Source organism: Sceloporus occidentalis, unplaced genomic scaffold (genome assembly GCF_023333645.1).
Source record: "Sceloporus occidentalis isolate IW3139 unplaced genomic scaffold, rSceOcc1.0.p SCAF_67, whole genome shotgun sequence".
NCBI lineage: Eukaryota > Metazoa > Chordata > Lepidosauria > Squamata > Phrynosomatidae > Sceloporus > Sceloporus occidentalis.
The window spans coordinates 3,374,527-3,402,416 of NW_028317047.1; the positions used below are offsets into that span (position 1 = coordinate 3,374,527).

General features: G+C 38.3%; 1 protein-coding gene across 1 annotated transcript; it reads left to right on the forward strand.

Annotated features, from left to right (window-relative positions):
- The first annotated feature begins 44 nt into the window (after nt 1-44).
- On the forward strand, nt 45-27,890 carry LOC149286658 (transmembrane channel-like protein 2). Its single transcript, XM_089493844.1, has 17 exons — nt 45-352; nt 3,787-3,877; nt 5,541-5,622; nt 6,467-6,573; nt 9,686-9,784; nt 10,204-10,346; nt 14,230-14,377; nt 16,801-16,989; nt 18,156-18,335; nt 19,837-19,983; nt 20,123-20,251; nt 22,798-22,865; nt 24,317-24,556; nt 25,298-25,423; nt 25,890-25,968; nt 26,575-26,698; nt 27,676-27,890. The coding sequence occupies exons 1-17, from the start codon at nt 45-47 to the stop codon at nt 27,888-27,890; spliced, it is 2,475 nt and encodes an 824-aa protein (XP_089349970.1).

Consider the following 27,890-nt stretch of genomic DNA (forward strand, 5'->3'; position numbering starts at 1 on the left):
CTGTGATTATGTGATTAAACTGTTTCATATGATTGTAAGGAATGATGATATTTTGCTTACTGTGTACCCTCCGTAGCTTCAATGGCACAGTGACTGAAGACACTGGATATGACTGTTGGACAGTTGAGGACCACTCATGTTACAGGAATAAGCAAGAGTCTTTTACATGGGTCATATTAATGATTTTTGTATTTTACAGCGATTCACAGTCTTCCTCCTCATCTTCTGATGAAGAATCTATGACTGAAGAAGAAATGGTAGTACTGATGGAACAAGTAGAAGAAAAGAAAAAACTGATAGCCACCATTAGGAACAAGCCCTGGCGCATGAAGAAGAAACTCTGTGTGTTAAGGTGACATTAAGATGAAAATGTGTTAAGATATTAATCTGCTTAAAACTGCATTTCTGCTTCTAAAACCCTAATTGCTCTATTTAAAGCTTATCAAATCTGTTTTTTTTTTTCTTCTAAAGCCATAATTACATAAAAAAAGACATGTAAGAGGCATTTTCACTTTGTTTGGTAACAATTATCAGTGGCTGTGTTTGTGTCATGTGATCATAGGGGCCCCTGTTTCAATCCGCCACCTGACATGCTGCCTATAAAAAACCATGGCGATCAATGGAGCCCAGCTCACTAATCACTATGTGTTCAGTGAAATTAAATTAAAAAAAATATAAAAAAAATTTGAAAATGTCATTCAGTTTAAAGAAAATATGTACAAAATTGTAAAACATTTTTTTTTTTTTAAAAAGTCTTAAAATTAAAAAACATACTATGTCCTTTAAGGATTAAAAATTAATTTACTTATATTAAAAGTTGTGACAGCAACAATTCTCCTTTAAATAGTGGAATTTGACCACTCACGTGGGAATTTAATTTTCAAGGATTAGACAATAATTCTAATGTTGTAGTAGACAAACACCATTGGTTGTTCTGAAGAGATGTCTAAGGAAGGTAATCAAATCTACAATTTGATGGTGTTAACATATATGATAAACAGAATTCCCCTTTCGCTGGCAGCATAAGGCTATAAAGTACTTAGGTCTTTGGATCTCGGCGGACCTTTCCCAGCTCAAATCACTGAATTTTGAGTCCTTGCTCTCCACAGTACACGGCGATCTTCGCAGATGGGCTGTGCCACATATATCCTGGTTCGGTCGTATAGGGGTCATAAAAATGAATATACTCCCCAGGTTCTTATATCTCTTGCAATGCCTACCTATCTTTCTCCCCAAAGCATACTTCAAAGCTTGTCATAGGGTTTTCCACAAGTTCATTTGGGGGGACCGCGCTCCTAGACTATCGTTCCAACACCTGGTCAGGCCCAAAATCCGGGGAGGTTTGGGGGTCCCCAATGTGGAGTGGTACTGGTTGGCATCCCATCTCCGTTTCCGTCGCTTACTGGTACATAAACACCCCACGATTTCGGCTACGCTACGAGTTATAGGTCGACTCTCACGCCGTCGCCTTCTCATGACCTCTCCGTGCCCTCTCCTTCCCCTCACACACAACCCGACTCTCCCCCCTGATTTACGAGGAAGCTTACCTGGCTCTTTCACACGTCTGGCGACGAAACTTGTTAGACTCTGCCATCTTCTCCAGGGCTCTGAGTTTAAACCCGTTACAGCTTTGGTTGGACAAGCCCCCCCCGCCCTTTCGGTCAGTATTCTTACACCATCGACTAAAACACTATGTCTCCTCCCTAATGCCTTACTCACTAGGGAATTGTCTAATTTTGAGCAGTTATGCATTCTCCCCAAAGAACCACCTCATCTTCTCTCACATCTATATGCACTAGTAGTTGACGCCCCTTGCACCTCAAAGCTGTTTTACCTCAGTCTCTGGGAGAAAGACCTTTCCACCCAGTTTGCTGATGATGAATGGGACAAAATGTAATTGCTTACTCATAAAAGTGTTCTCTCCACTAGAATTCAGGAAAACGCCTTTAAGCTGTTATCTCGATGGTACAAGGTTCCCCTGGAACTGCACCACTACTTGCCCCAGGTCTCCCCCCTGTGCTGGAGGTGCACGGAGGCGGATGGCTCCTTTCTCCACTTGTGGTGGGAGTGCAGGGATATCCGTCCGTTCTGGGAGACTGTGGCTGGGGTGATTGTCAAGGTGTCTGACCCCGATTTCGTTGCTTCAGCTCAATCTATGCTACTCCTCCACACTCATGTTTCCTTTGGGACCTACAAGAGGTCTCTCACTATCCATTTGATCCAGGCAGCCAAGTCGGTTATCCCCAGGTTCTGGAAGAGACGGGGTCCTCCACCAATTGATGCCTGGATCTCTAGGGTCAATTTTATCTATCAAATGGAGGACCTGGTGGCTGCATCCCAGGGGCGGGAATATAAGAACGGCCTTAAATGGTTCCCTTGGTTATCTTTCATGACTTCGTCTCGCCTGTTGGACATCGGCTGCAGGCGGCTTCCCTAAGCGGCACAGGGCATAAATGCCCAGATGCTTCCTCCCCGCCCCTGCTGTTGACCCCTGACTATGTGTCGTGCTGGCCTTTTTGTCTAGTTGCTGCGTTCTGTAACCATATACAAATCATTGCAGACTTCTCTGCGCGGTGAGATGCAAGGTTTTCTGTTTGTCGTTACTTGTTTCACGTTTCATATATTGTAACGTTACATGCTGCTACATTGTATTCTCCAGATTCTCTCTTGTGCCTTTTTCGTCACTAATGGCGCTTGCGCGACTCTGGCATGTGGTACTCATGTGATCCTCTTATGTACATGTCTTTGTATTCTACTGTGTGATACCATGGATCGTTCTTGCCGTGTTAATTTACATTTATTTTGTGTACCTTTGCACACTGTACAATATGACTGTGTCATCCTTATGTTTTATCGATGTGCATGTTTCAATAAACGGAGAATTGAAAAAACATATATGATAAACAGAAACATTTAGGTCACTGGTAACTAACATAAAGAATGATATTCTGCTATGGATTGAATGAAAATAAGAACTTTAACATAACATAACCATAGTACAACATTACAGATCTCTGCCTGAGCAGACAGCTTGTGGAAAGGCTTGGCAACTAGAGATCTTACATGTGAAGAAGTCTCTCTTACTCCTATCTAGACACAGATCAGGTTTACTGTTTTAATTAAAGTAATATAAGAATGTAATACTGTAATCATGGATACTCTCGAGATCTACAATTTCTGAAAGCACATCAAGTAACTGACATGGTGAATGAGAACCTTGTAATTTTCTGTTTTTTTTTTCATTAGATAAGATCAAGTCTCTATATATGATTGTAGGCCTATCAGGGAAATGTTTGGAAGTGTTTCAGTGGAACCATTGGCATGACTTTACGGTTATAGTATGTTCGTATATAATTAAACTGGGGAGAAATGTTTTGCCTTGAGAGTGAGGTCATGTTTGAGTGTATAGGTTTGATTTAGAAGGCCACGGTAAATGAAAACATTTTTCCTAGTTTTATTATTGAAGTAAATTAATCTAGAGTAGTTGCAGTAGTTCATCTTAAATAATTAAAAAAAAACCACAGGCGTTATTTTACTGTGTTTATATATACATCCAAAAGGCTGCAACATTCATATATAATCCAAAATAATGCAACATTATTAAAATGCGATATATTTGTCATTTTTCTGAGTTTTCTGTACGGAAACAAGTACTAAAATGACTCAAATTTTACACATGAATAATTATATATATAGGTCTGTGGACTGTTGTATTATGTAATATTATGCAGTAAATCATGTATTTGTTCTTTAAGATACTGTATATTTTAATTGTATTTGTACTAGGGATGCTCAGAAGTTTGTGGAGAAGTTTGAAGGAGCCTTGGGAAAGGGTAAAGGAAAGAAATTCTATGCATATAAAGTAATGATGTTGAAGGTAAGTATTAGACTATTCACAGACAACTATGGAAAACATACTGTGCTTAACAAGTAATTTTCTCACCACAATTGTCAAGATCACAGGTCTGATTTTGAACCCATTTTGAATGTGGCTACCACTCCTAGTTTACGCCAAACTTTTGGCACCATACCAAATTAAAATCCTGGAAGATCAAAAACAACATCTGGCTAATGTATTTGAGTATCCTGGGGCTTTATTGATCTTAACTGGTAGCTTTATAATTTTCTCCTCTGTCAGCTAGTCACGACTGCTGTAAGCGTTTTGGAGCTGTTATTTGCAAACCTGCAGCGGGTATTTTTTGGCATATAAAATAATTAAAAATTTCCGTCTTTCTAACAAACTTTCCTTCCACATTATTACTAGTATTAGCATATGCTATTTCTTGAGTTTGCCCAGTGTGTGCCCAGAATCTCCCCCATTTTGAAGAAGTTTGTTGGGAGGCCAGAATAATGAAAACAGATTCACTGAGAAAGAGAAGAGTTTATTTACCTGTCTTTCTTAGTGAAGCTATCTGCATTATTCTGGCCTCACTGTGCACTTCTGCAAAAGGGAAAAGCCAGGGGGGAAGCCTCTCCCCCATTCCACCAATTGGGGGAGGCTCCAAACCAGAGGCGCAGCCCTTTTGGGGATATTCAGCAGGAGGCCATGTCCATGGAGAAACAGATGAACAAAGAAGACACAAAGAGCAGCAGATGAAGAAAGAAGACAGAAAAACAGGAAGATGCAAGAGAAGAGGCGGAACTGCGTGCCAGGGAGACAGGGACATGGAAGAGGTGGGCAGAGAAGGAAGGAAGACATTCAGAGGGCTTAAGAGAGAGTGAATGAGATTACGTGAATTAGAGTGGGTAAAAGTGTGAGAATTCAGAGCTCTTTGCTTTGTATTTGTTTGTTTTGTTGGGGGTTCCTCCTCATTTTAAGACATTCATATGAATGGACGAAACTGTCAAATTTCCTTTAAAGTAAAAAGTCAATCCTCAACAATATTCTTCTAATTGAAGTAGAAAATGAATGGATATTTCAAGTGCAAATTTGTAAATGCAGGAAAATAAGTCTAAGGAATAAAGAATACTTTTTCTATATGAAGAATACAAATACAGTGTATTTCTTTCCTGGATAATGCAAAAATCATGCCTAAGTAGCTTAAACAGCATTGTGACTGTTTTCCGGGAAACAATGCGTAGTGTCTATTTTAGGAATTCCATACTAAATGACGTTTGAAGACAATTAATTTTCTCAGTTTCACAAAATAAATCCTTGGCTATAGCATGTGTAAAAATAATAGCAAATGTTTTAGAAAAAAATTATCACATTGAAAACAGCCAAAGGACCAAGGGCTAGATGGACTGAGAAGACATATCATGCAGGGCAGCCAACAATGTAAAAATGTAATTCCACTATTAAGCGTTTCAACAACGTTTTTTTTTTTTTTGGTTCAGGTGATAGGTATTTCGCAATCAGTACACCATAAACACTATCCAGCCCTATGTAATATGCATTTCCCAAATGGTACTTTTTAAAAATATTTTCTAAGTTATGATAAATGTAAAATGTAATAAATCTACAGTGCTGTATAGTAAGTGTTACCTAGTAGATTATGAATCAGTGTTACAATGATATAAGTAATGATTTTGTTTTTCAGAAATGGATAAAATTTAAAAGGGACTTTGAAAATTTTAAAACAGCTTGCATTCCATGGGAAATGAAGATAAAGGAAGTGGAAAGTATGTTGTCTACAAAATAATATATATATTTTTTGTGTTATCAAGAACAGATGTGATTTCTTCTGTGATCTAGACCTCTACCTATAATAGGATTATATATTAAAAATGGGATGCAAATTGGATAAAATGCTAAAGTAACATAATATCCATATCAATCCAGCTAATAATTTCAGTAAATGACACAAAAATGAATCCTGTTATTTGCACCATAACCATTTTACATATTCTCCAAATGTTCAGATTTGCAAACTTGTCATCTACAATACAAAATACATAAATAAGACATTTTATATGAACATACTACTGTTTGTAGCAAATAGCTAGCAGGTACAGTTAACAGGTAATGTACATTGTTCGTTAAGATACACACTATGTAAGAGAGACATATGTGTTTGTGTAAATGGGAAAAAAATACTCCAGTAGACTAGAGATGTGGGTTAAAGAGATGTCCCTGAAAAGGGAGGATCTACAATTCATTCCACAATCACAAGAATATTTGCACCAGTCTTTGCAAGAATTTACAGCAAGAACAAATGGGCAGAGCAGCTGTGTCAATAATTCATAATTTTACCTCCCATTAGTTTCTATGTATGTTGTTTAGAGAGTATGTGTGTGTTAATATGTGTGTCTTAGTCTGTAAGTGTATTTGTTAGTTAATGGGGGGGGGGGGGGGTCTGCAACCAGTTGCTACTTTTACAAGTAAAAAGCATTATCAGATGACATATATATATATATATATATATATATATATATATTAGTGCTCAAATTAATATACTGTTACATTAGTGTTAATATTCATACTAATTAAATACATATTTTTGCACTGTTTTTTCATCTTCTTTAGGTCATTTTGGCTCATCTGTAGCCTCATACTTTATATTCCTGAGATGGATGTATGGAGTGAATTTAGTATTATTTGGTCTAATATTTGGCCTGGTGGTAATACCAGAGGTAAGGCCTTATTCCTATTTTTTATTCCTTTATTCAAGATCTAAGACTCTAGGAGATGTTACAGAAATGGTTTATGTATTTAACCACATAATGGCCAACAACTTCACAGGCACATCATGCTTAAACAGTGTTGCTGAAATGCCTCGATGTCGAGGCATTCAGCAATAGCGAGATTGGCATCAAAGGGCATGTCTGGGGGCTCAGGGCGGCTGTGCTGACACCTGGGCAAATTTAAATATGGTGTGCCTCATATGAAACATGGACCCAGTGAAGTCATCTGTCAAGATTTCAAGTTTGAACTGAAAAGCTCATGTTCTAACTTTGACCCTCTAATGTCCAAAGGAAGGATAATTTTGTACTCGGGGTCCTGCTGCATATAAATCAATAGTGTTTTCTGTTCATTTACATATCCACCCTGAAAAATAATGTATTTTTTTTTTTTCCCATTGTTTAACCCCTTAACAATTGCCGGTCCTGGCACGGCACGGAAAAGCATGTGCTTTACGACAATTGACGTGCCAGGACCGGCACGTCTTTAAACGGGTGCAGAAAGCGATCTACTATCGCTTTCTGCACCCAAAAAGCGTTGCTGAATGCCTCGACCTCGAGGCATTCAGCAACGCCGCGATTGGCACGAAGGGGCCATCTCTGGCCCCTCCACGGGGCGTCAACATCCGCCATACTTTGTATGGCGGCGGACGCCCGTTTTAAAAGCGTTTAGGAGGCGATCGACGATCGCCTCCTAAACTTAAATGGTGTCGCTGGAATGCCTCGATCAGGAGGCATCCAGCGACACCAAACACTAACCTTTTGATGGGCTGTGACCGCTCCGGAGAGCGGTCACAGCCGCAGCTGCCGGCAATCTTCGCCATCAAGGAAGATGGCCGCCGTCCTGTAACAGGAACCACAAATTTTAAAAGTTCGCTAGATAGTCCAGACCATCTAGAGAACTTTGGCTCCACTTGCAGGTTGAATACAGGTACTGCATTCACCATGCAAGTCAATGGAGCCCAGCTTTCTAATCACAGTGTGATTAGTAAAAATAAATTAAAAAATAAAATAAAATTAATAATAATTAGAAAAAAATAGTAAAAAAACAGTAAAATGTAAAAATCATTTCCCACTGATGTCACTATCAGGGGAACCTCCAAGTTGAAAAAAAATGTTAATTTTTTTTTTAAAAAAATAAAAAAAAAATATATATATATATAAAAAATATATTTTTGTGAGCAAGTCCTAAAATTAGCATATTAGCTTAAAACAATTCTCGCATGGAAAGAGTTAAAATACTGGCATATTAAATGCCCGTGGGGTGTCTACTTTTAAAAAATGTATGATTTGATGGGGTAAATTGAATGGGCCAGGTTCAACAACGTCCCAATTAACACGGGGGGAAGGATGGCCACACATCTAATTTCCAATTAGAAAAATGCACACGTACCAAATGTGGCCTTTTAGTTCCCCCAAAAAATGACACACCCATGCATGTGGGGTATCACTGCACTCAGGAGATGTTGCTGAACACATTATGGGGTGTCGTGTGACAGCGGCATATACCAGGAGCTGTAAATTCATACATAAAGTAGGTGTGTGTGGGAAAAATACACACACAAAAATATTACTGCAAACTTTGAAAAAATGCTGGTGGTAAAATATGTGCATGCAAAGAGTTAAAATACCAGCATTTAAAATACCCTGTGGTGTCTAGTTTTGAAAAATATATGGTTTTGTTGGGCACACTGAAATGGCCTGGCTCAAAGATGTACCAAATAGGGCATGGGCAGTGGATCCCAAATGCCAAAGTTCAACATTGAAAAATGCGCATGCCCCAAATGTGGCCCTTTTGCCCCCAAACAGCCAGGCAAAATCATTCATGTGGGGTATCGCTGCGCTCAGGAGATGTTGCTGAACACATATTGGGGTGTTTTGTGATAGTGACATAAACTAGAACATTTTAATTCATACCTGAAGTAAAATGTGTATGACAAAACAAATGCAAAAAAATGACTACCATAAAGTTTGACAAAGACTGGTGGTAGATATGGTGCATGAAAAGAGTTAAAATACTAGCATTTGGAATACCCTGGGCTGTCTAGTTTTCAAAAATATATGACTTGATGGGGTAAATTGCATTGGCCGGGTTCAAAGATACCCGAAATGGCACATGGGGGGAAGAATTACCAGATTTGGAAAAAATGGCTTTGAAATAGCAAAACGCTACCTGTACTTATTGCCCCATAATGGGTAGAAAAAAGCAAAAAAACATAAAAACATTGGGTATTTCTAAACTCAGGACAAATAGTAGAATCTATTTAGCAGGTTTTTTCATTACCTTTTATAGATGAGTAAAAGATTTTTCAACTAAAAGTTAGAAATTTTTTTCTACATTTTTCACCATATTTTATAATTTTTTTAATAGTAAATAATATGATACAATCAAAACAATGTCATCTAAAGAAAGCCCTTCTTGTCCTGAAAAAAACAATATCTAATGTGTGTGGGTTCAGTAAACGGGAAAGAAGAAAATTACAGCTAAACACGAGCAGCGCAGAAATGTTAAAAAGGCCATTGTCACAAAGGGTACAAAAAATAAAATCAGCCTTTGTCTCGAAGGGGTTAATAGGAATGGTTTTTAAAAGAAAGCCCTACTTGGTCGTAAAAAAAAGATATATAAATTGTGTGCTTAAACTAAATGGAGGAGGTTATGAAAGATAAAAATGCCACTGGCTGCTGACCATTCAGAAAAGCATTTAATTTTAGATCAATTTATAGTAGTAAAAACCCATTTAATGTTTACATGCTCAGTTTTGCTTTTCTTAATGGCATGTATATAAAGCCAATTCCTACATCTAAGGCTAAGGGAGAAAGCACATGATTCATTATTGGTTCTATAGACTTCTAACTCTGTTATTTATTATTGATTTCCAAATTGTAACATTTTAATTTGTAAATATATATATATATATAAATAGTATTATTCAATTATAAAATATTTTGTTTTCTTTAATTTGATTTTCCACATCATTATATATATATATATATATATATATATATATATATATATATATATATAGTGTTTATGGATCATCATGCATCTATGTGTCCCAAACAGATTCTAATGGGTTTGCCTTATGGAAGTTTACCCCGTAAAACTGTTCCAAGAAAAAATGAGAAAACTGCCATGGATTTCTCAGTGCTTTGGGATTTTGAGGTAAATGCCATTTATATTCTCTAATCCCCCTTAACAAAAATACTTTTTTTTTTTTTTGCACTCATGACTGTGTCATTTTGTGGGATGACTGTAGGAGGATGAATAGGCCAAATTTAAATGGAGCTTGTATTCGACCATCTGTCACTTTATAACAGTTATCTTCAGAATGAAAAGATTAGAAGCAAATAAGTAATCACGTCTTAGAGCTGTCAGTAGATTTCTTACTGTATGAAAATTTTTTGGGTATTTCACAGTACAAAAGCAACCGAAATAGTTATAGTATTATATATTTTAAAGTAATTACAGTATTTATCTGTGTGCTGTTTATCTTTAATCTGGTATATGCTAGCCATTATCATGAAGATAGTTTATAGATAGGCTGCTTATTATAACTGTTAATCCTTCTTAATTATTTTCAGGGATATGCCAAATATTCTGTTCTTTTTTATGGATTCTACAATAACCAACGTACAATCGGTTGGTTAAAATTTAGGCTGCCGCTGTCTTATTTTCTGGTTGGTGTTGGGGTATTTGGATACAGCCTTATGGTGGTCATTAGAACGTGAGTAACAGAAAGCTTTAGATAAAATAACATGTTCCATGTAGACCATGGGTGCATCAACTCTGACAATCTTACACCAAATATGAACCATATGACCCATCTAGTCTGCCTGTGTTTTATGCTATATTTTTATATTTTTGTAGCGTGTTATATAAAACAATTGCAGATCTGGGTATTGTGCTATTTGTTTTTGTATGTGGTTTGTGCACCAGTGCTGCACAAATTAAGTTTTTGGGTCTCTTAGAAAGTACTTGAAGCAACAGGGAACAGGACGAACACAGCAGGAGAGAAAAATAGCTTCCAAGCAATGCACAAATTCACAGATAGTTTGAGAAGGGGGGTAGGGAGAGGGTAGATAGTGTGAGAAGGGGGGATAAAAGTAACAAAAGGGGGTAGTAAGCATATTGAAATAAAGAGTGAGAATGAATATGTGGATGAATTGTGTGAATGAGTAAGAGAATGAATGAATCCACGTGTGGATGAATTGTGTGAATGAGTGAAATAATGAATTAATGTGTGGATGAATTGCTTTAATTATTTGTGAGCTGGGCTGTTTGGGGACAAAGCTGGCTCACGCTGGGCTATTTGGGGACAAAGTTGGCTCTAAGTCCTTCAATAAATCCAAATCCAAAGCAGAGGCTCAGCACTGAAATGGTAAGGTGAGTTTATTTCACACAGGCAACGTGAAAGACCTGTGTGTCGAAACATTGCCTGTGTGAAATAAACTCACCTTACCATTTCAGTGCTGAGCCTCTACCTCTCTATTTTGGATTTAATGTCACAGAGTAGTGAGAAGGAGGGAAGACTGCACTCACTCTCACAGTCTTCCCCTAATCTACGGTCAGTGTGGCACATATATTTTTTTGGGTGTGGGAGCGGAGAGAGTGACTTCATGCTAGGGAGAGTAGAGCGCGGCCAAAAGAAATGCTTGCCTAGGGTCCAATTTTTCAATATTTAAAACATTTTTTTTCCTATATTTAATGTATTAAACATACATTATTTTTACCAGTGTTTCAAATTATATATTATTGTACGTGTTTGCAAAAAAAGAGATGGGGAGAAAGTGGGGATCTGATGGGGGGAAATGCTGTCCCCCCAAAATTTTTAGGGGTTCCTACGCCCATGATAGTGAAACAGAACCATGAAATATCGCATTTAAGAGGCATTTTATTATTACACATAAATATAGTTAAAATAAGCATTTTGGGAACCATTGCTAACGATTTGGTTGTCATGAAAACAGTTAAATGAAAGGCTACAAAATGAAGAGAAAATAATGAATATTGTCTGTCTAAGGCCATCTCAGTAAAATCCTTATCCCACGGACAAAGCAAATAATGTAAGGTCACCTAATAGGATTACACAAATGGCCGTTGCAGCTTATTCTTAGTGGTCTTGCTTTATGAGGGAGGTATAGGACCTTGGAATTTCATAACCTTGCTATCTTTCACATAAACACCACATTTATATCCCTGAACAACTTGGTGTTATCTGCAAAAACAGATATTTTATCTTTAGCACTAAAGTCCTGACTGGCTGCAAAACCTTCATACAAGGTGTATAACAAGTTTATTTACGATAATGCAGTCAAATAGCATGTTAAAGAATTTCTTACTATGATATCTAAACTCAGGAAAGTTGTAAAACTTAAATGAAAATTAAGTAATTGCACTTTTATAAAACTGAACTGATTTTACCCCTTAACGACCAATGAGATGCCTGGCACGTCATGACATTAAAGAAGCTTAGAATGTGATCCAAGATCTAAGATCGCTTTCTTCGCTTAAATAGTGTTGCTGTAATGCCTCGATGTCCCCAGTGTGGCCCCTCCCCCAGAGATCAACGTCCGTCATATATTGTATGACGATGGATGCCTGATAAAAAAGCCATAAGGAGGCAATCAACGATTAATATTGAGGCATTCAGTGGCACCAAAAACCCGCCCCTCAAAAGAGAGCGATCACAAGCGCCACTGTGAGAGATTTTGACTCTTGCAAGATGGCAGCGTCCTTTAAAAAAAATAACATGTTTCCAAGAGGGTCTCTCCAGGTTGAATGCAGGTACTTGCATGGCCCTCTAAGATACTTGTGTGGTTCATTTTGCAAATGCATGGGGGGATTTGGCAGAATCCCGTACATGCATTTGCTCCTTTTCAAATGCTCCAGCTTAATGCCTTGCAGGAGATGGGGAACACATCACCCTGCTTGGTATATATATACTCCAATGGGAGCACTTTCTTGTTACAGTCTGACTGCTTCAAGCAGCCAATCAGTGACAAGAATAGTTGGGCCGTGAAAGCGGGGAGAAGCTGCTGCTGCAGGGCAGCGTTTTCTGTGTCAGGTATGTGTTCAGCAGTGACACCTACTGTGTAAATTAAATTATAAGTGACATTGCAAGAAATGCATTTTTTATTGTAGTAGTTTTTCATTTAAGCACTAGTAATAGTTATTATGCTTTATGTATTTCTAGGATTCCAAAATAAGGTTGTACGTGCCCACACAAAACAATTCATAATTTGTGTGGGTACTTCAAACACAGAAAAATACTTACATTAAAAATAACTCTAGCCTCTTGTGGTATGAAAAACCCTTCATTCACAGAAGGGTTAGTATTGGACTTGTGCATTCGTATTCGGGCGAACATGAAAACGAACACAAAGCCCGAATACCAAACATAGGAACATGGCAGCAGCGGCAAAAACATATACGAAGACAAAGACACACAACACGAAGAATCTTCGTGTTCCGCTTCATTTACAAATCTCCCTGGTCCCTTCCTCATCTAGCCTACCTTGTCTATGCAGCATTGCAGGAGTTAACGCGAGCGGAAATCCGTAGATTCGCCTGCAGGGGCCTCCTCTGGCATCAACCAACTACCCGCTCCAAGAGTTAAAGGACCAGTAGAGTTGCTCGTATGGACATTTAAAATCCTGGCGCCAAAGCTGCTCCATAGTGCGTACCGAGTTAACCCCTTCTACAAAAAACAAAGAAAAAAACGAACACGAACAATATATACAAATTTTCGCCCGAACCGAACACAAGAACAGGCGAATATTTGTGGAATACAAAGATCTTTTTCCCCCACGAAGACGAACACGAAGAGTTGGCCGGTGCCCAAGTGTCAGGGACTAGCCTAGGACAATGTGATAATAATTGGAGATTCCGTCACATCATATGGCCATAGTATGCTTAGCCCACCACTACGCCAAAGTACTCCAATATTCGGCGGGTCCTAACGCTAAACCCTGCCTACTGAATCACTAATAAGCTGAAACCAAACATTGAATCTAAACACAAAACCAAGGACATACCTTTAGGCTGCAGACTGAGTCAAACATAACAAATGGGTGGGGCACACCTTATAAAGAGCTGAAGCAAAGAGCAGAACTGGAATCAAGGAACCAGAAGCACAGAACAGAGCATATGGAAATCCAGGAATGGAGTACAGCAAAACATGGGTACTGAGGCAAGGCAGGGGAAAACAGAAATATGCAGCTCCGCAGTCTGGCTAGAACCTGACACAAGATCTAGTTAATTTTCAGCAAAAATGAAAAAAGCAACAGTTTAAATGAAAAAAAAATAAAAAAAATATTCATGCCAGCAGAGAAATCCTATTGCAGTTGGGTTTGGTGGCTGTAAGCCTTTAGTGCTTGCGTGATTTGTAGCCTTATCTCTGTGATGGTGAGGGAACACAGTTCGGAGCTCTGGTAGACTATTCTAAGTGTGATACAATGAATTCTCTTAGCGGGTTGAAAAAGAGCTAATCCAACTCAGTATAAGCATGGAACCCATCAGGGAACCAATGTAAAGTGTGGTAAAATACAGAGAGAGGGAAGCTTGATTTTGAATCTTACTACTACTACTAATTTTTTTATTTTTTTTAGTATGGCTAGTAACGCCAATGAAAGCACAGGAGATGGCGATGATGGGAATTTCAATTTTAGCTTTAAGATGTTTACCAGCTGGGACTATTTGATTGGAAACCCAGAGACAGCAGATAATAAATTTGCATCGATAACTACCAGCTTTAAGGTAAATGCATTATTCAATTAAAATGCTTTTGGCCTTTTTTCCTTTTAATGGCATTTACTCCCATTTGCACAATTGTGAAGACTTGTTGAATAAATTGATATTCTCTTTTTATTTTTACTTGGTTAGATGAAATGCAGATTGTCTTTAGGGACAGGGTAATAATGCAGTGTTAGAGCTGCTGATGTGTTTCTGGTTCATCAGCAGAGCAAATCTCAATGAGACAGAAAAAGATGGTGTGTTCTGTGTTTTTCTATAATAAAGACCTACAGTACTGTGCAAAAGTTATAAGCAGGTGTACAAAAATGATCTAAAGTAAGTACGTTTTCAAAAAAAGGCATGTTAACAGTTTATTTTTATCATTTCTCAAAATGCAGTCAGTGAACAGAAGTCTAAAGTCTAAAGCACAATAATATTGGGTAGACTTGTGCACATGGACCAAAAACATTTTTTTTTTACAGTCCATTCCTTTTTGGACAACAAATTTTGTTCCCTGTCCTTTCATTTCGGACAAAATTCAGATGGTTTTTCCATTTAAAAACAAAATTTGATGTCACTCACCTCACTTACACGCTCATTCATGTTCTCTCTACGTCTCCCTACTTTCTCTGACAATTTATTCCGTGTCCATGTCTCACTTCCAGCAGTTCCACTTCTTTTCTTGCCTCTTCTTGTTCTTCTGTCTTTCTTTGTCCACTTGTCCCTGCTATCCCCTCTATTAACTCCGGAGCAGTCCTTCCCCGACTGAAGGGACAGGAGGAGAGATCCTTTTGCGGAAACACTCAGAGAGGCCAGAATAATAATGATGGATTCACATAGAAACAGAAGGGTTTCTGCACCTATCTTTCCACACAAATCTATCTGCATTGTTCCTGTCTATCAGAGTACTCTGCAAAAGTGCTCCAGGACGTCTGGTTAACAAAGCGAATAGCAGTGAAAAGTGGAAGAAGAAGAAAAGAATAAGAAGATCCAAATGAAGAACCGGGGAAGGAGACAGGGACATGGAATGTCAGGGGAGAAGTTAGGGAGACATTGAGAGACACTGTGTAAGAGAGTACGAGTTTGTTTTGTGTGTGGTGCCTTCTCGTTTTGGGTTATTCATACAAATTAAAGAAATTGGCAAATTTTGTTAAAATTTGTACGAATCCGAATGCACAGGTTTAATGTTTGGTGTGACCACCCTTTGCTGTCCAAACAGCATCAATTCTTTCATGTACACTTGCACAAAGTTCTTCTGTGTATTTAGGCACCATCAATTGCTTTTCTCTCTTAATGTAATCCCTGACAAACCAGATGATGTTAAGGTCCGGGCTCTGTGGGGCCATACCTTCTTCTTTACATTGAAGATAGATTACTTTGGCTGTATGTTTGGGATGCCTCCCTGATGGCATTGTATGATGGATAAGTATCTGCCTGTACTTCTGAGCATTGAGCAGAGTATTAAATCCATAACTCCATTTGCAGAAATGCAGCCCAAAACTTGCAAGGAACCTCCACCATGTTTCCCTGTTGCCTGTAAACACTCATTCTTGTACCACTCTTCAGCCCTTCGGCGAACAAACTGCTTTATGCTACAGCCATTTCAAATTTTGACTCCTCAGTCTGGACACCTTCTGCCATTTTTCTGCATTCAGTTCCCGTGTTTTCATGACGCTTGACCTTGTTTCTACGTCATGGAATGGCTTTTTGGCTGCTAGTCTTTCATGAAGACCACCTGTGACCAGACTTCTCCAGACAGTAGATGGGTGTACCTGGGTCCCACTGTTTTCTGCAAATGTTGAGCAGATGGCACTGGTGGGCATCTTCCAGTTGCAAAGGGAAGTAAGCGTGGTGTGTCTTTCATCTTCTGCTCTAAGTTTCCTTGGCCAACCACAGCATCGACTGTCCCCAAGATTACCTGTTTCTTTGTGCTTCTTGAAAAGAGCTTGTACAGAACATCTGCCTTAAAATTTCTGCCAGGGAGAGACCTTGCTGATGCACTATAACTACCTTATGTCTTGTTAATGTACTCAGTCTTGCCATAGCATATGGCTTTTGACATTAAACTGTCTTCAGTAACCATACCCACTTTTATTCCTTCTACACAGCTGTTAAATTGATGATCATTAGCACCTGCAATTATACATCTAACTATATGCCTACAAAATTGCTGACTTGGGTATGTGTACCTAGAAAAATTGATGCTGTTTTGAAGGCAAAGCATGGTCACACCAAATCTTGATTTGATTTAGATTTTTCTTCTGTTCATTCACTTTGTATTTTGTTAAATTATCAAAGTAATCAATTAACTTGTCTATTTTTGAAAGCATTCTTTCTTTACAGCATTTTTCACAGCTGCCTAAAGCTTTTGTACAGTACTGTACATAAAAAAGTGATTTCTTTTGTACATCATTAATGTACTTTATGCTCAAAATTCTCCCCTTTAGGAATCAATTGTAGATGAAGAGGAAAGCAATAAAAATGAAAATATCCACCTTACAAGATTCCTCCGTGTCCTGGCCAATGTCATGATAATATGCTGCTTGTGTGGGAGTGGCTATCTCATCTACTTTGTAGTCAAACGCTCACAGACTTTCTCCAAAATGCAGAATGTTGGATGGTATGAAAGGAATGAGGTATTTCATCTCTCACTATCATTATCTCATTATCACCTCTAACCATTTAAATACAAGAGAAACATCTCCTCTAACACACTTCATGGCAGAGCTGTACAGCTATGGCCAACTCTCCAACCTGCAGATCAATTTAGCAAACTCAGAGATACTCAATATAAATCTCACAGAGTCTGACACACTCACTATGAAAACAGTTCTCCTTCTGCTGGTGCACAACAGCCCTTAAATACCTAGGCATCTTCCTATGCACGGATACATCAAAACTCTATGAAATAAATTTTCTCCCTCTCATGGCAAAGATCCCATCGGATCTGGGCAGATGGAGGTTCCCACATAAAACTTGGTTGAGGAGGGTAAGGGTCCTTAAGATGAATATTCTCCCACAAATATTGTACCTCCTTCAAACATTACCAATAAGGCTCTCAAGATTATTTTTCCGATTATGCAAGCGAGTATTCCTTACGTACATGGGCAAACAATAGACCTAGACTAGCATATACATATTTGGTTCCTACAAAACGAGATGTGGGGGGGATCCAGGACATCGCCTAGTATTATAAAGCGGCCCACTTGACTAGAATAGTAGAATAGTAGAGGAATCACTTGACTAGAATAGTAATTATGAGGACGCAGTACCTCCTCAGAGGTGCTCCTTAGGGGCCAGATTCTTTTACCACCAACTGGCTTATTACACTTCTTTCTACCTGGTCATGAGAGTTACTCTGACTCTCTCTTGTTTATTGACTCCACTTGCTGTTCACAATATACAAAAAAACTAATCTCCGCTGGAAAAAACCCTCGACATTTTATCTAATTATGGGAACAAGATCTCCAGACCTCATTCACTAAGGACCAATGGAAAAAGATCCTGGCGGTATCTCAAACACATTTCTAGTACAATGCAGGAATTGTCTTATAAGCAAATTAAAACAAACTATTTTCTATTTGTCAATCACTATAAGTGTAACATATTTACAAGAATACCTAGAACATAGCTTTATAACTCCAGATCATCCCCAGGATGTATATCAAACAAGCAGAGTGTCCATGGTTAATGTAGGATTCCTTTTTAATTAGTTTGTATGTACATTTATGAAATACTTTATATTAATTTATATGGTGTGCCTTGATTTCTAAAAAACATTTTTTTTTTAAATGTGTTACAGGTTGAAATTGTCATGTCCTTGTTGGGGATGTTTTGCCCACCATTATTTGAAACTATTGCAAATTTGGAAGAATACCACCCTCGTGTGGCACTGAAGTGGCAGCTGGGCAGGATCTTTGCTCTCTTCCTTGGAAATCTTTATACATTCTTATTAGCTCTGATGGATGATGTCAATGACAAAGTGAGAAACGTTATCATTAGTACTTATGATATATCCTAAATGTGTTTATAAACTTGTGTTTAAAAATATTATTTCACTAAATGCAAATGTTAAGATAAAATATGCAACTGGAACACAGCTCACAAATGCAAACTATGGTAGAGGTTGGTTAATAAGCCTGCAAAGACAGCTGCGACAGGGTCCCTTGGCATGCAGCACCCAAACAAGAGGGTAGCAGGAAGCTACCAGATCAGGCACCACCAAATGGGAACCATAATAGATGAAGATTACACAACATGTGTAATATACAGTATATACACACACTATATGGAAAAAAGTATTGGGACACCTGAACATCACACCAACAAGGACTTTTATGACATTGTATTCTAAATACATACACATTAATATGTAGTTGGTCCCCTTATTGCAGCCTGGGAAGGCTTTTCACAAGATTTTGGAGTGTTTCTGTGGAAATTTTGCCCATTTATCCAGTAGAGCATTTGTGACGAGAAGGCCTGGCTCACAACCTCATCCCAAAGATGTTCTATGGTGTTGAGGTCAGGGCGGGACCGTCAACTTCTTCCATGCCAAACTCATCCAACTGTGTCTTTATGGACCTTGCTTTATGCACTGGGGCACAGTCATGACGGAATAGAAAAGGGCCTTCCCCAAACTGTTCCCCTAAAGTTGGAAGCATAGCATTGTCCAAAATGTCTTGATATGCTAAAGCATTTAGATTTTCCTTCACTGGAAGTAAGTAGCCTAGCCCAACCTCTGAAATACAGCTACATACCATTATCCCTCCGCCAAACCCATACTTGTCCATCAGACTGCCAAACAGAGAAGGATGATTCATTACTCCACATAACTTGTTACCACTGCTCCAGAGTCCAGTGGCGGCGTGCTTTATACTACACGATCCGACACTTGACATTGTACTTGGGGATGTGAGGCTTGCATGCAGCTGCTTGGCCAGGGCAACCCATCCCATGAAGGTCACACCACAGTTTTTGTGCTGATATTAATCCCAGCGGAAGTTTGGAACTTCTTAGCTATGGGATCAGCAGAGTGTTGGCGACTTTTACGCACCTTGTGCCTCAGCACTCAATGACCCTGCTCTTTGACTTTACATGGTCTTCCACTTTGTGGTTGAGTTGCTGCTGTTCCTAAACACTTGCACTTTCCAATAATACCGCTTATATTTGACCGTGGAATACCTACCAGGGTTGAAATTTCAAGAACTGACTTATTGCAAAGGTGGCATCCTATCACATCCCCACGCATAAATGTATGTGCTTGATGTTATACACATGTGGCAATGGGTCAGATTAAAACACCTGAATTCAATAAGCAAGATGTATGTCCCAATACCTTTGTTCATTTAGTGTGTGTGTGTGTATAAATATATATATATATATATATGTGTGTGTGTGTGTGTGTTTTTTTCCATATATATATTGTTATATATGTATCTATGTGTTATTGCAAATAATGATGCCAGTTTTTTTTTATTTTGTAGCTAGCTCAAGAGGAAATCATAAAGAATATAACCTACTGGACTTTATACAACTACTACAACTCATCTATATTTACAAACACCACCCCACCTCCTCTACATCCTGCTGATGTGCCTAGAGGTCCTTGCTGGGAAACCAATGTTGGAGTTGTAAGAATATTCTGTGATATATACATACTCCAGTGCAAACCTTTCATTGTTTGTTGTGGTGCTTAGGATCATTATGTGTTACTGAAGAATTAAGTGTTCCACTGCTTTTCATGGTTTCCTACTAAACTTATTTTCTCAGGAGTTTGTTCGTTTGACAGTGTCAGACATACTTGTCACATACGTCACCATCCTTGTTGGGGATTTCCTCCGTGCCTGTTTTGTCAGATTTATGAACTACTGTTGGTGCTGGGACTTGGAAGCAGGCTTTGTAAGTTTTTTAATATACATATATTTAAAAAAATGTACAAAAAAGTATATAAAGTCTGTTTTATACGAGTTGACTTAAAACACAGCCTTTTTAACTAGGAGTCACACACTAGAACCTGATATAAAATACAGTATATTTAGTAGACTTGGGCGCGGGCCAACTCTTCGTGTTCGTCTTTGTGGGGAAAACAATGTTGCCCATTCCTGTGTTCAGTTCGGGCGAATATTCGTTCTTTTTTCTTAGTTTTTTGCCGTTTTTCTTTAGAAGGGTTAATATGGGGTTCATGCGGTAACGGTACGCAGCAGCTTTGACGCCAGGATTTTAAAGGTCCGTACGAGCAACTCTATTGGTCGCCGGCAGGGGCCTCCTCTGCCATCAACCAATGAAGGGAAGCTGCTCTTCATTGGTTGATGTCAGACGAGCCCCCTGCCAGCGACCAATAGAGTTGCTGGTACAGATTTTTAAAATCCTGGCACTGAAATTCTGCCTGTGGGAGACCATTGTTCTCCCTGCTCTAGGTGTTAAAGGTCTGTACGAGCGACTCTATTCGTCGCGGACAGGGAGCTACCCTGGCATTAACACAATGAATGAGCTCCCTTCCAATAGAGTCGCTCATACGGACCTTTACCTCCTGACGGTGAAACTTGGCCTTGGGAGGTTCCAAGAGTTTAAGGTCTGTACGAGCGACTTTATTGGTCACCGGCAGGGCGCTCCTCTGGCATTAACACAATTAATGAGCTCCCTTCCAACAGAGTCACTCGTACGGACCTTTAACTTCTGACGGCGAAACTCTGTGTGGGGAGGTCTCCCTGCTCTTGGGACTCGGCCTGGGGAGACCATTGTTCTCCCCACTTCAGGAGTTAAAGTTCGGTGCAAGCGACTCTATTGGTCGCCTGCGGAGAGCTCCAGGGGGGCATCTTGCCTTACCTTTCATCGACATGCCTGTACGTCGACATGGTCACAAAGGGATTAAGCATAAAGGTATCCTGGACCAAGACAAGGCCAAGGACTAACTTAGATCTGAGTTTTACATCCTGAAAAATGTGCAGATTAGATAGGTGGACTGGTTCCTATCTGCCATCAAATTTTGTGTTTCGAGTAAAGTTTTAAAAAGTCCCTCATGTGTCAAAGCTCTGAAAAGTAGTAGGTAAAAAGGAAGGACAAATTACACAAAGGCAGGACATATGCCAGTCTCTATTGGATCAAGCATATTCAGAAAAGAGAATTCTTTAGTTTTCACATAAAGTCTGATATTTCTTATATTCTTGTTACTGCAGTAATTATTATGTATATATCCTACAATTTTTTCAATTTAACATATGTAAGTTGTAAAGAATTGGCCTGTTTTAGGAAGTCATACAGTATTAAGGATTTTTATTGCTTTGTAAAGAAGCAGTGCCTAGTACCACTGCAATATGTGACCCCATGAGGATTTATAGAATTACCCTCTGAGAAACATTTTCATCTTTACAAGAACCCATTTAAGCAAACAGCATGGCAAAATCCATTGTCAATAGAGTCAAAACTTTAATTGAACTATGCTGTGATTGTCATTAGCAGTATAAGCTATTAAAGTAGACCATAAATAAGCATCACACTTCCCTTAGCTTTTAATAAGCATCACACTTCCCCTAGCTTTACTAGCTTTTACTATGCCTAAAAATCTATAGACTTTATTTTGCATAGATCTATTCTAATAAGCTAACTGAATAAGAAACAGTTTGAATTGACTAAAGCAGCAGGAACATTTTACAGATTTCTCATAGCAGAATTATTATGGCTGCTGAGCAAAGTAAATGTTTTCAAATGTAAAAAATATTTACTGTACCCATAAAAGTTGGCATTCAAGAGAATTAACAATGAAATACAAATATTGCCGTGGAATGATTACATTACACACACTAAAACTGGGTGTGATTATCTTTTAACATTGCGTAGCGTCTTCTGTTGTCATTTTTTGGCAAGGAAACGTCTAAATCTGAAATATCTTGAAAATGAATATGAGTTGGAAACTGGTCTGTGACAACTTATGTAGTGTTCAGTGATGCATATAGGTCAAGTTGGATGACTTTAAAGAATGTCTGTCATGTAATATATGAAACACCAACATAACCCCACCATTTGAGGCATCCAAATTAGGCCACCAGTATAGAGGCTTGTGGCGGGAGGAGGGAGTGACCCCGGCACCCCCCGCCCATCTTACCCTAAGAGCCACCGCCAAGCCATAAGCTTCATAGCATAGGAAAGTGACCACATGGAACAGACTTCCATTGATTTTACAGATTCGTGGGTTGGTCACCTGAGATAACATCAGGGAGGCATCTGATTGGCAGCTTCACATTGAACCCAACCATACAGCCAAAGTCATTAAGAACTATCTTCAGAGTAAAGACTGGATTTTGATGACATTTAGCTTGTTTCTTCAGGGCAGATCCTGATACCATCACTAGGGCATTTTGTAAAAACAGACTTCTAGCAATGCTACCCGTGTTCTACCGATTCATACCGAACATTTTACCATTTAACTATGACTGTTTTGTGTACAGCCATCCTATGCTGAATTTGACATAAGCGGCAATGTGCTTGGGTTGGTCTTCAATCAAGGAATGATTTGGTAAGCAAACATGAATTAAGACTATATCACATTTAACTGAATACATTTTCTTAACTTCATACATTTTTGATTCATTCAGTTGTGAGGTAGATTATACATTAAAACCTAGCTATAGTAAATATCCAATTGTGTCCATATATCCAACGGTGTCTAATTATCACTCATGAATTGTAATTTGGTACAATAGTTGTTTGTTTTTGTAAAATATTTGTTTATGAGTCATACTAGTCAACCATTTTCATTTTAAATGTAAATCATTTTCTGGGAAGGAGCTTACATTTTGCCTGTTTAATACAAAACAAAGCAAGAATTCCGTGCTTACCCAGCAAATACTATTCAAATACTATAACAAGGGGACATCCTCTACGGTTGGAGGAAAGAAGGTTTCTACACCAGCACAGACGGGGGTTCTTTACAGTAAGAGCGGTGAGATTATGGAACTCTCTGCCAGAGGAAGTGGTTATGGCAAACTCAATAAAAGAGTTCAAAAGGAGCCTGGACGTGTTTCTTGAAAGCAATAATATTACAAGTTATGGATATTAGATTAATAGGGACAGAACGTTGATCCAGGGATTTATTCTGATTGCCATATTTGGAGTCGGGAAGGAATTTTCCCCCTGGTATGGGGCAATTGGCATCTGCTTCATAAAGGTTTTTTTGCCTTCCTCTGGATCAACACAGTAGGGACACAATATGTATATAGGTTGAACTTGATGGACTTTGGTCTTTTTTCAACCTTATGAACTATGTTACTATGTTACTATGTTATTCAAAAAAACCTAAGGCACAAATATTGGAGATTTTGTCACACTGTATATCCATTATTATTGTTTAGTACCCCAAGTTTGGTAAATCCTATCTAATTTTTCATGGCTCTCATTGCTTACAAAGGAGATGAATCAATGGGGCTACATTGCATTTAAACCCAAATGAGACTCTCAATCAATTCAAACCTTCTTTGGTATTTTCTAGGTATGCACTGAATTCTTGTTTTGTTCTGTGTACTTATCGATTATTATAAATGAAGGAGCAACCCCTGAATATGAATGCGTACGCCTTATGCTTCCACTAGTTTGTATTTTTTGTGCTCTTGACTATTTTGTGATAAGTGGTGATCAAGTGTCTTAAATTAGCATTGAAATTGCTGATATTAAACTTTTTGAACTCATCTCATATAATTTAATCTAGATACTAATGAATGAATGTTTAAATAAAAAAAAAATCACAACACACAATTAAGCATATAAAATGTAAAATTATATTTTTTTCTATATGATGTTTTCACAAAACATAACTCAAACATGCAAAAACAAAAGTTTCCATTTCCTGGTTTTAAATTACATTTTTACAAAGCAGTAAACACAATTTTCTGTATTGTTTTTATAAATGTTTCCTCGCTTATAAAAATCAAAAAACCAATGGTTTATTAAACATGTTCTCATTTTTCACAGGATGGGCTCCTTTTATGCACCTGGATTAATTGGAATAAATGTTCTCAGATTGCTTACATCTATGTATTTCCAGTGCTGGGCAGTCATGAGCAGTAATGTTCCTCATGAGCGTGTCTTTAAAGCATCGAAATCAAACAACTTCTACATGGGCCTTTTACTCCTTATTTTATTTCTGAGTCTACTGCCAGTAGCCTACACAATCATGTCTCTGCCACCATCCTTTGACTGTGGACCTTTCAGGTATATTTAGCAATATAATCTTGGTAAAATGCTTTCTTAATAACAAATGGCTTAAGTATAACACCTTCACTGAAACAGTAAATAATAAATATATATGTTCACCATCAGGGCCGGCCCAAGGCAAAATGCCGCCAGGGGCGAAATTTAAAATCTTCCGGCACTCAGCATTATAAGCCAGCACCGAGACCGAACAGGAAGACTGGCCCCAGAGGAGAGAGCGAGGGGCGCCGAGCGGGTACTGACAGCGGCGCCCCTTTCTCTCTCTTTCGCTTTAAAAAAAAAAAAGGGCTTGGGGCGGCGAAGTGCCGCCCCTTCAAGAGTGCCGCCTGGAGCGGTTGCCCCACTCGGCTCCATTGTCGGGCCGGCCCTGTTCACCATCCTCGAATCAACATGTCCCTTATCCAAAATGTAAATCTATCTTAATTTAATATAGTTTATGCCGGGCCACATTGATTCCTTACACTAACAACGACCCAGTTTTGTTAATATTTGGGTTGAATTATTGGCATTTAACTTGCTTATTAATAAATTAATCATTTCATTTCTTCTCATTCTCCCTTAACCACCTAATGAATTGAAAGCACACAAGAGCAGTGCCCTATTCTTCTGTCCCAATATATCTTAATGAGTGTTAATCTTATTGTCATATCTTATATTGTCAGATTTAACCTTATTGTTCATTTTCACTGTTTATTTGACTCATAAGATCAAGGTACTCAATAGAATTTTTATCTTTTTAAGTGGTAAAAAAAGAATGTTCGATGTTATCCAAGAAACCATGCAAAATGACTTCCCACCGTTTGTTGCCAAAATTCTCAGTTCAATTGCAAATCCTGGACTGATTATACCAGCGATACTTCTAATGGTGTAAGTAATATTATGGATTTGTTGTAAAAATGTTCATATATAGATTTTGGTCTAACTAAAGGACATCTGAGAACGATTGAACTAAATCTACCAAATATCTGTTTGGTAGATACCAAGGTAATGTATTAATATTAACTATAACTTTATCTTGTCTTCTTCCTCGATGTCAAGGATGTATTTTTCAAAAGAGTGCAATTAAAGACCTTGACTTTAATCTGTCTCCCATTATCAACCTATTGATCACTCACTATTATACTCTTTTTTTTATTTAATATGTTTTGATATGTATATCATTTATGAATATGTGTCTATCTTCTTACAAATGTGTAATTTTGAAAACACATTGGATAGCTTTATAGTTAAATTGTTATCTTAACTTGCTGATACATATTTAAAAAGTGTAATGCCAAAATGCACAATAATGTAGTTGTTATCATGCGTTAATGATGTTTTTTTTTTCTCCCAGACTTGCTATTTATTACCTCAATGCTGTTTCAAAGGCTTATCAACAAGCAAACTTAGATCTGAAGAAGAAAATGCAGATGGTATGTTTTTTTCTGACCAGGGAAAACTTTGCTTTCATGCCTCCAACAGTCACTCTGAATATATATACTGTAAACCATGTCATCGCACATCATGTATAAAATGGGGCATCGCATAGCCTGTATCTCTATAACTGGCTGCAGTATTCTTTGCATGAATAATAAGGCCACATAAGTATTATTATTTACCCTACATCTATAATACAGGGCACAGTACAGGCTGTCTATATGGCATGCTTCACCCCACTGTATTATGTGAGGGGCACATTTCTCCTATGTGTTATGCTAGATACATGTTCTTTTCTATAAATAACTAAGACCATGCATTCTCCCATATACCATGGATGAGGCTGCAAAGGAGGGACATTAACAAAAAAAATAGAATAAAAGGCACATCTAACAGGTTTGTAAACTACTGACCTAGATGCACACAAAACGCCAACATCCAGACCACTTTTGTGGTGGAGCCATCCTTCATGGCAATGGTAAGCAGAGAAGGACTAGCATCTTTCATTTTATTGCCCACATGAGCAATTTGTAATTGGCTAGCAAATTAAGTTAGTAATTTCAGTGTTAAGACATATATGTTGATGTGTTCTTCTCTTTCAGCAAAGAGAAGAGGAAAAAAATAAAAGGAACAACAATACCCAAGCTAATTCTGTAATGAGAGACCTAGAAGAATTACTCCCTCCAAGTGCAAGAAATGCCCTTGGACTTCAAGCAGCTGGAAATGGTACTCTGAAATGCAACAAAGACCATATTCTCAATCTATATCTTGTTTTACTCCTCTTGGGATTTCCCACTGTTACTGATTAGATTAGACTTTGATGGAAGGTGATACCTTTTTGGGGGGCCATCCAATTAAGATATACTGTTATATATACCTCAGAGGTATCGTCTTCAGACAAATCCAAATCTCTTCTAGAAACAAAAAGAACTGTCACCATATTGAGGATTGCAACTGCAATCTTTTTGGTTCTCTTTTAAGAGGGCTATGGCTTAAACTTGGGTTAGATTAGTGTGTAGGTTCCTTAAAACATATATTTGAGTAGTTATGTATAAACATTTGAATTTTTAATACATTACTTTGAAATAAGATACCCATGATCAAGCAGGGATATCCCAAAAATGTGACCTGTCTCCAGCCCTTGAGGCCTGGAGTTGTGCACCAAGACTACTTCTTGGACACATTAGGCATCAGATCAGTGATTGATCGTAATAATGCATAACATAAGGATTTATGTAGGAGCAAGGTTTGGGATACTATGCTTGGAATGTGGGACAGTCTGTCATTTCTCGTCATGCCTACTTCAATCTGTGGGATAGAGGTTACCTGGAATCATCTACTACTAATCGTCTAGCAGAGAACCAGGGGTTCAGTGAGCTTGGGCCACCTGATAATTGTGCTCTGTGAGCTGTTGTTCCCCTAGCTACTCTAATAGTTAAGCTACTAAATTTATAACTTTTTGACAGTAAAAAAAGTAGATATCCATATACTACCAAATAAACACAAATCTATGGAACACTGTAAACAAAAAGAATAAAAGGAGATCTAAAAAATGTGGGTAACCAAACAGGAGCTCTAGTTATGGCATCATTGTTTACAACTGACTATACATTTATTTCACAATTATTCAAGCAACTGCTAAGCATTCATACTTTGCCCAAAGATGAGTTCTCATATGTTATGGTTTTTTTTCTCATTTTCAGACAATCTGCCTTGCTCCTCACAAATACATCCTTTTCCAGGGACAACAGCTACAAATAACAGTGGACCTGGATTAGCAAAGAAGGAAGGGTCACTAATGCCAGCACCTCGTATAGCTGTTACAAGCCCTCCTCTGCCAAGACAAATGGGCCCACCTATAGGCGGATCATCCCGCTTACCTGGGATAAACCCACACGGGTCGCACTCTAGACATTGA

What these genes read in the sequence shown, in the direction of transcription:
- LOC149286658 (XM_089493844.1), top strand. Translation starts at nt 45, where the DNA reads ATGATATTTTGCTTACTGTGTACCCTCCGTAGCTTCAATGGCACAGTG. An exon ending in CAGTGCTTTGGGATTTTGAG is followed by an intron (nt 9,785 to 10,203) that starts GTAAATGCCATT and finishes AATTATTTTCAG; the next exon opens with GGATATGCCAAATATTCTGT. An exon ending in CGATAACTACCAGCTTTAAG is followed by an intron (nt 14,378 to 16,800) that starts GTAAATGCATTA and finishes TCTCCCCTTTAG; the next exon opens with GAATCAATTGTAGATGAAGA.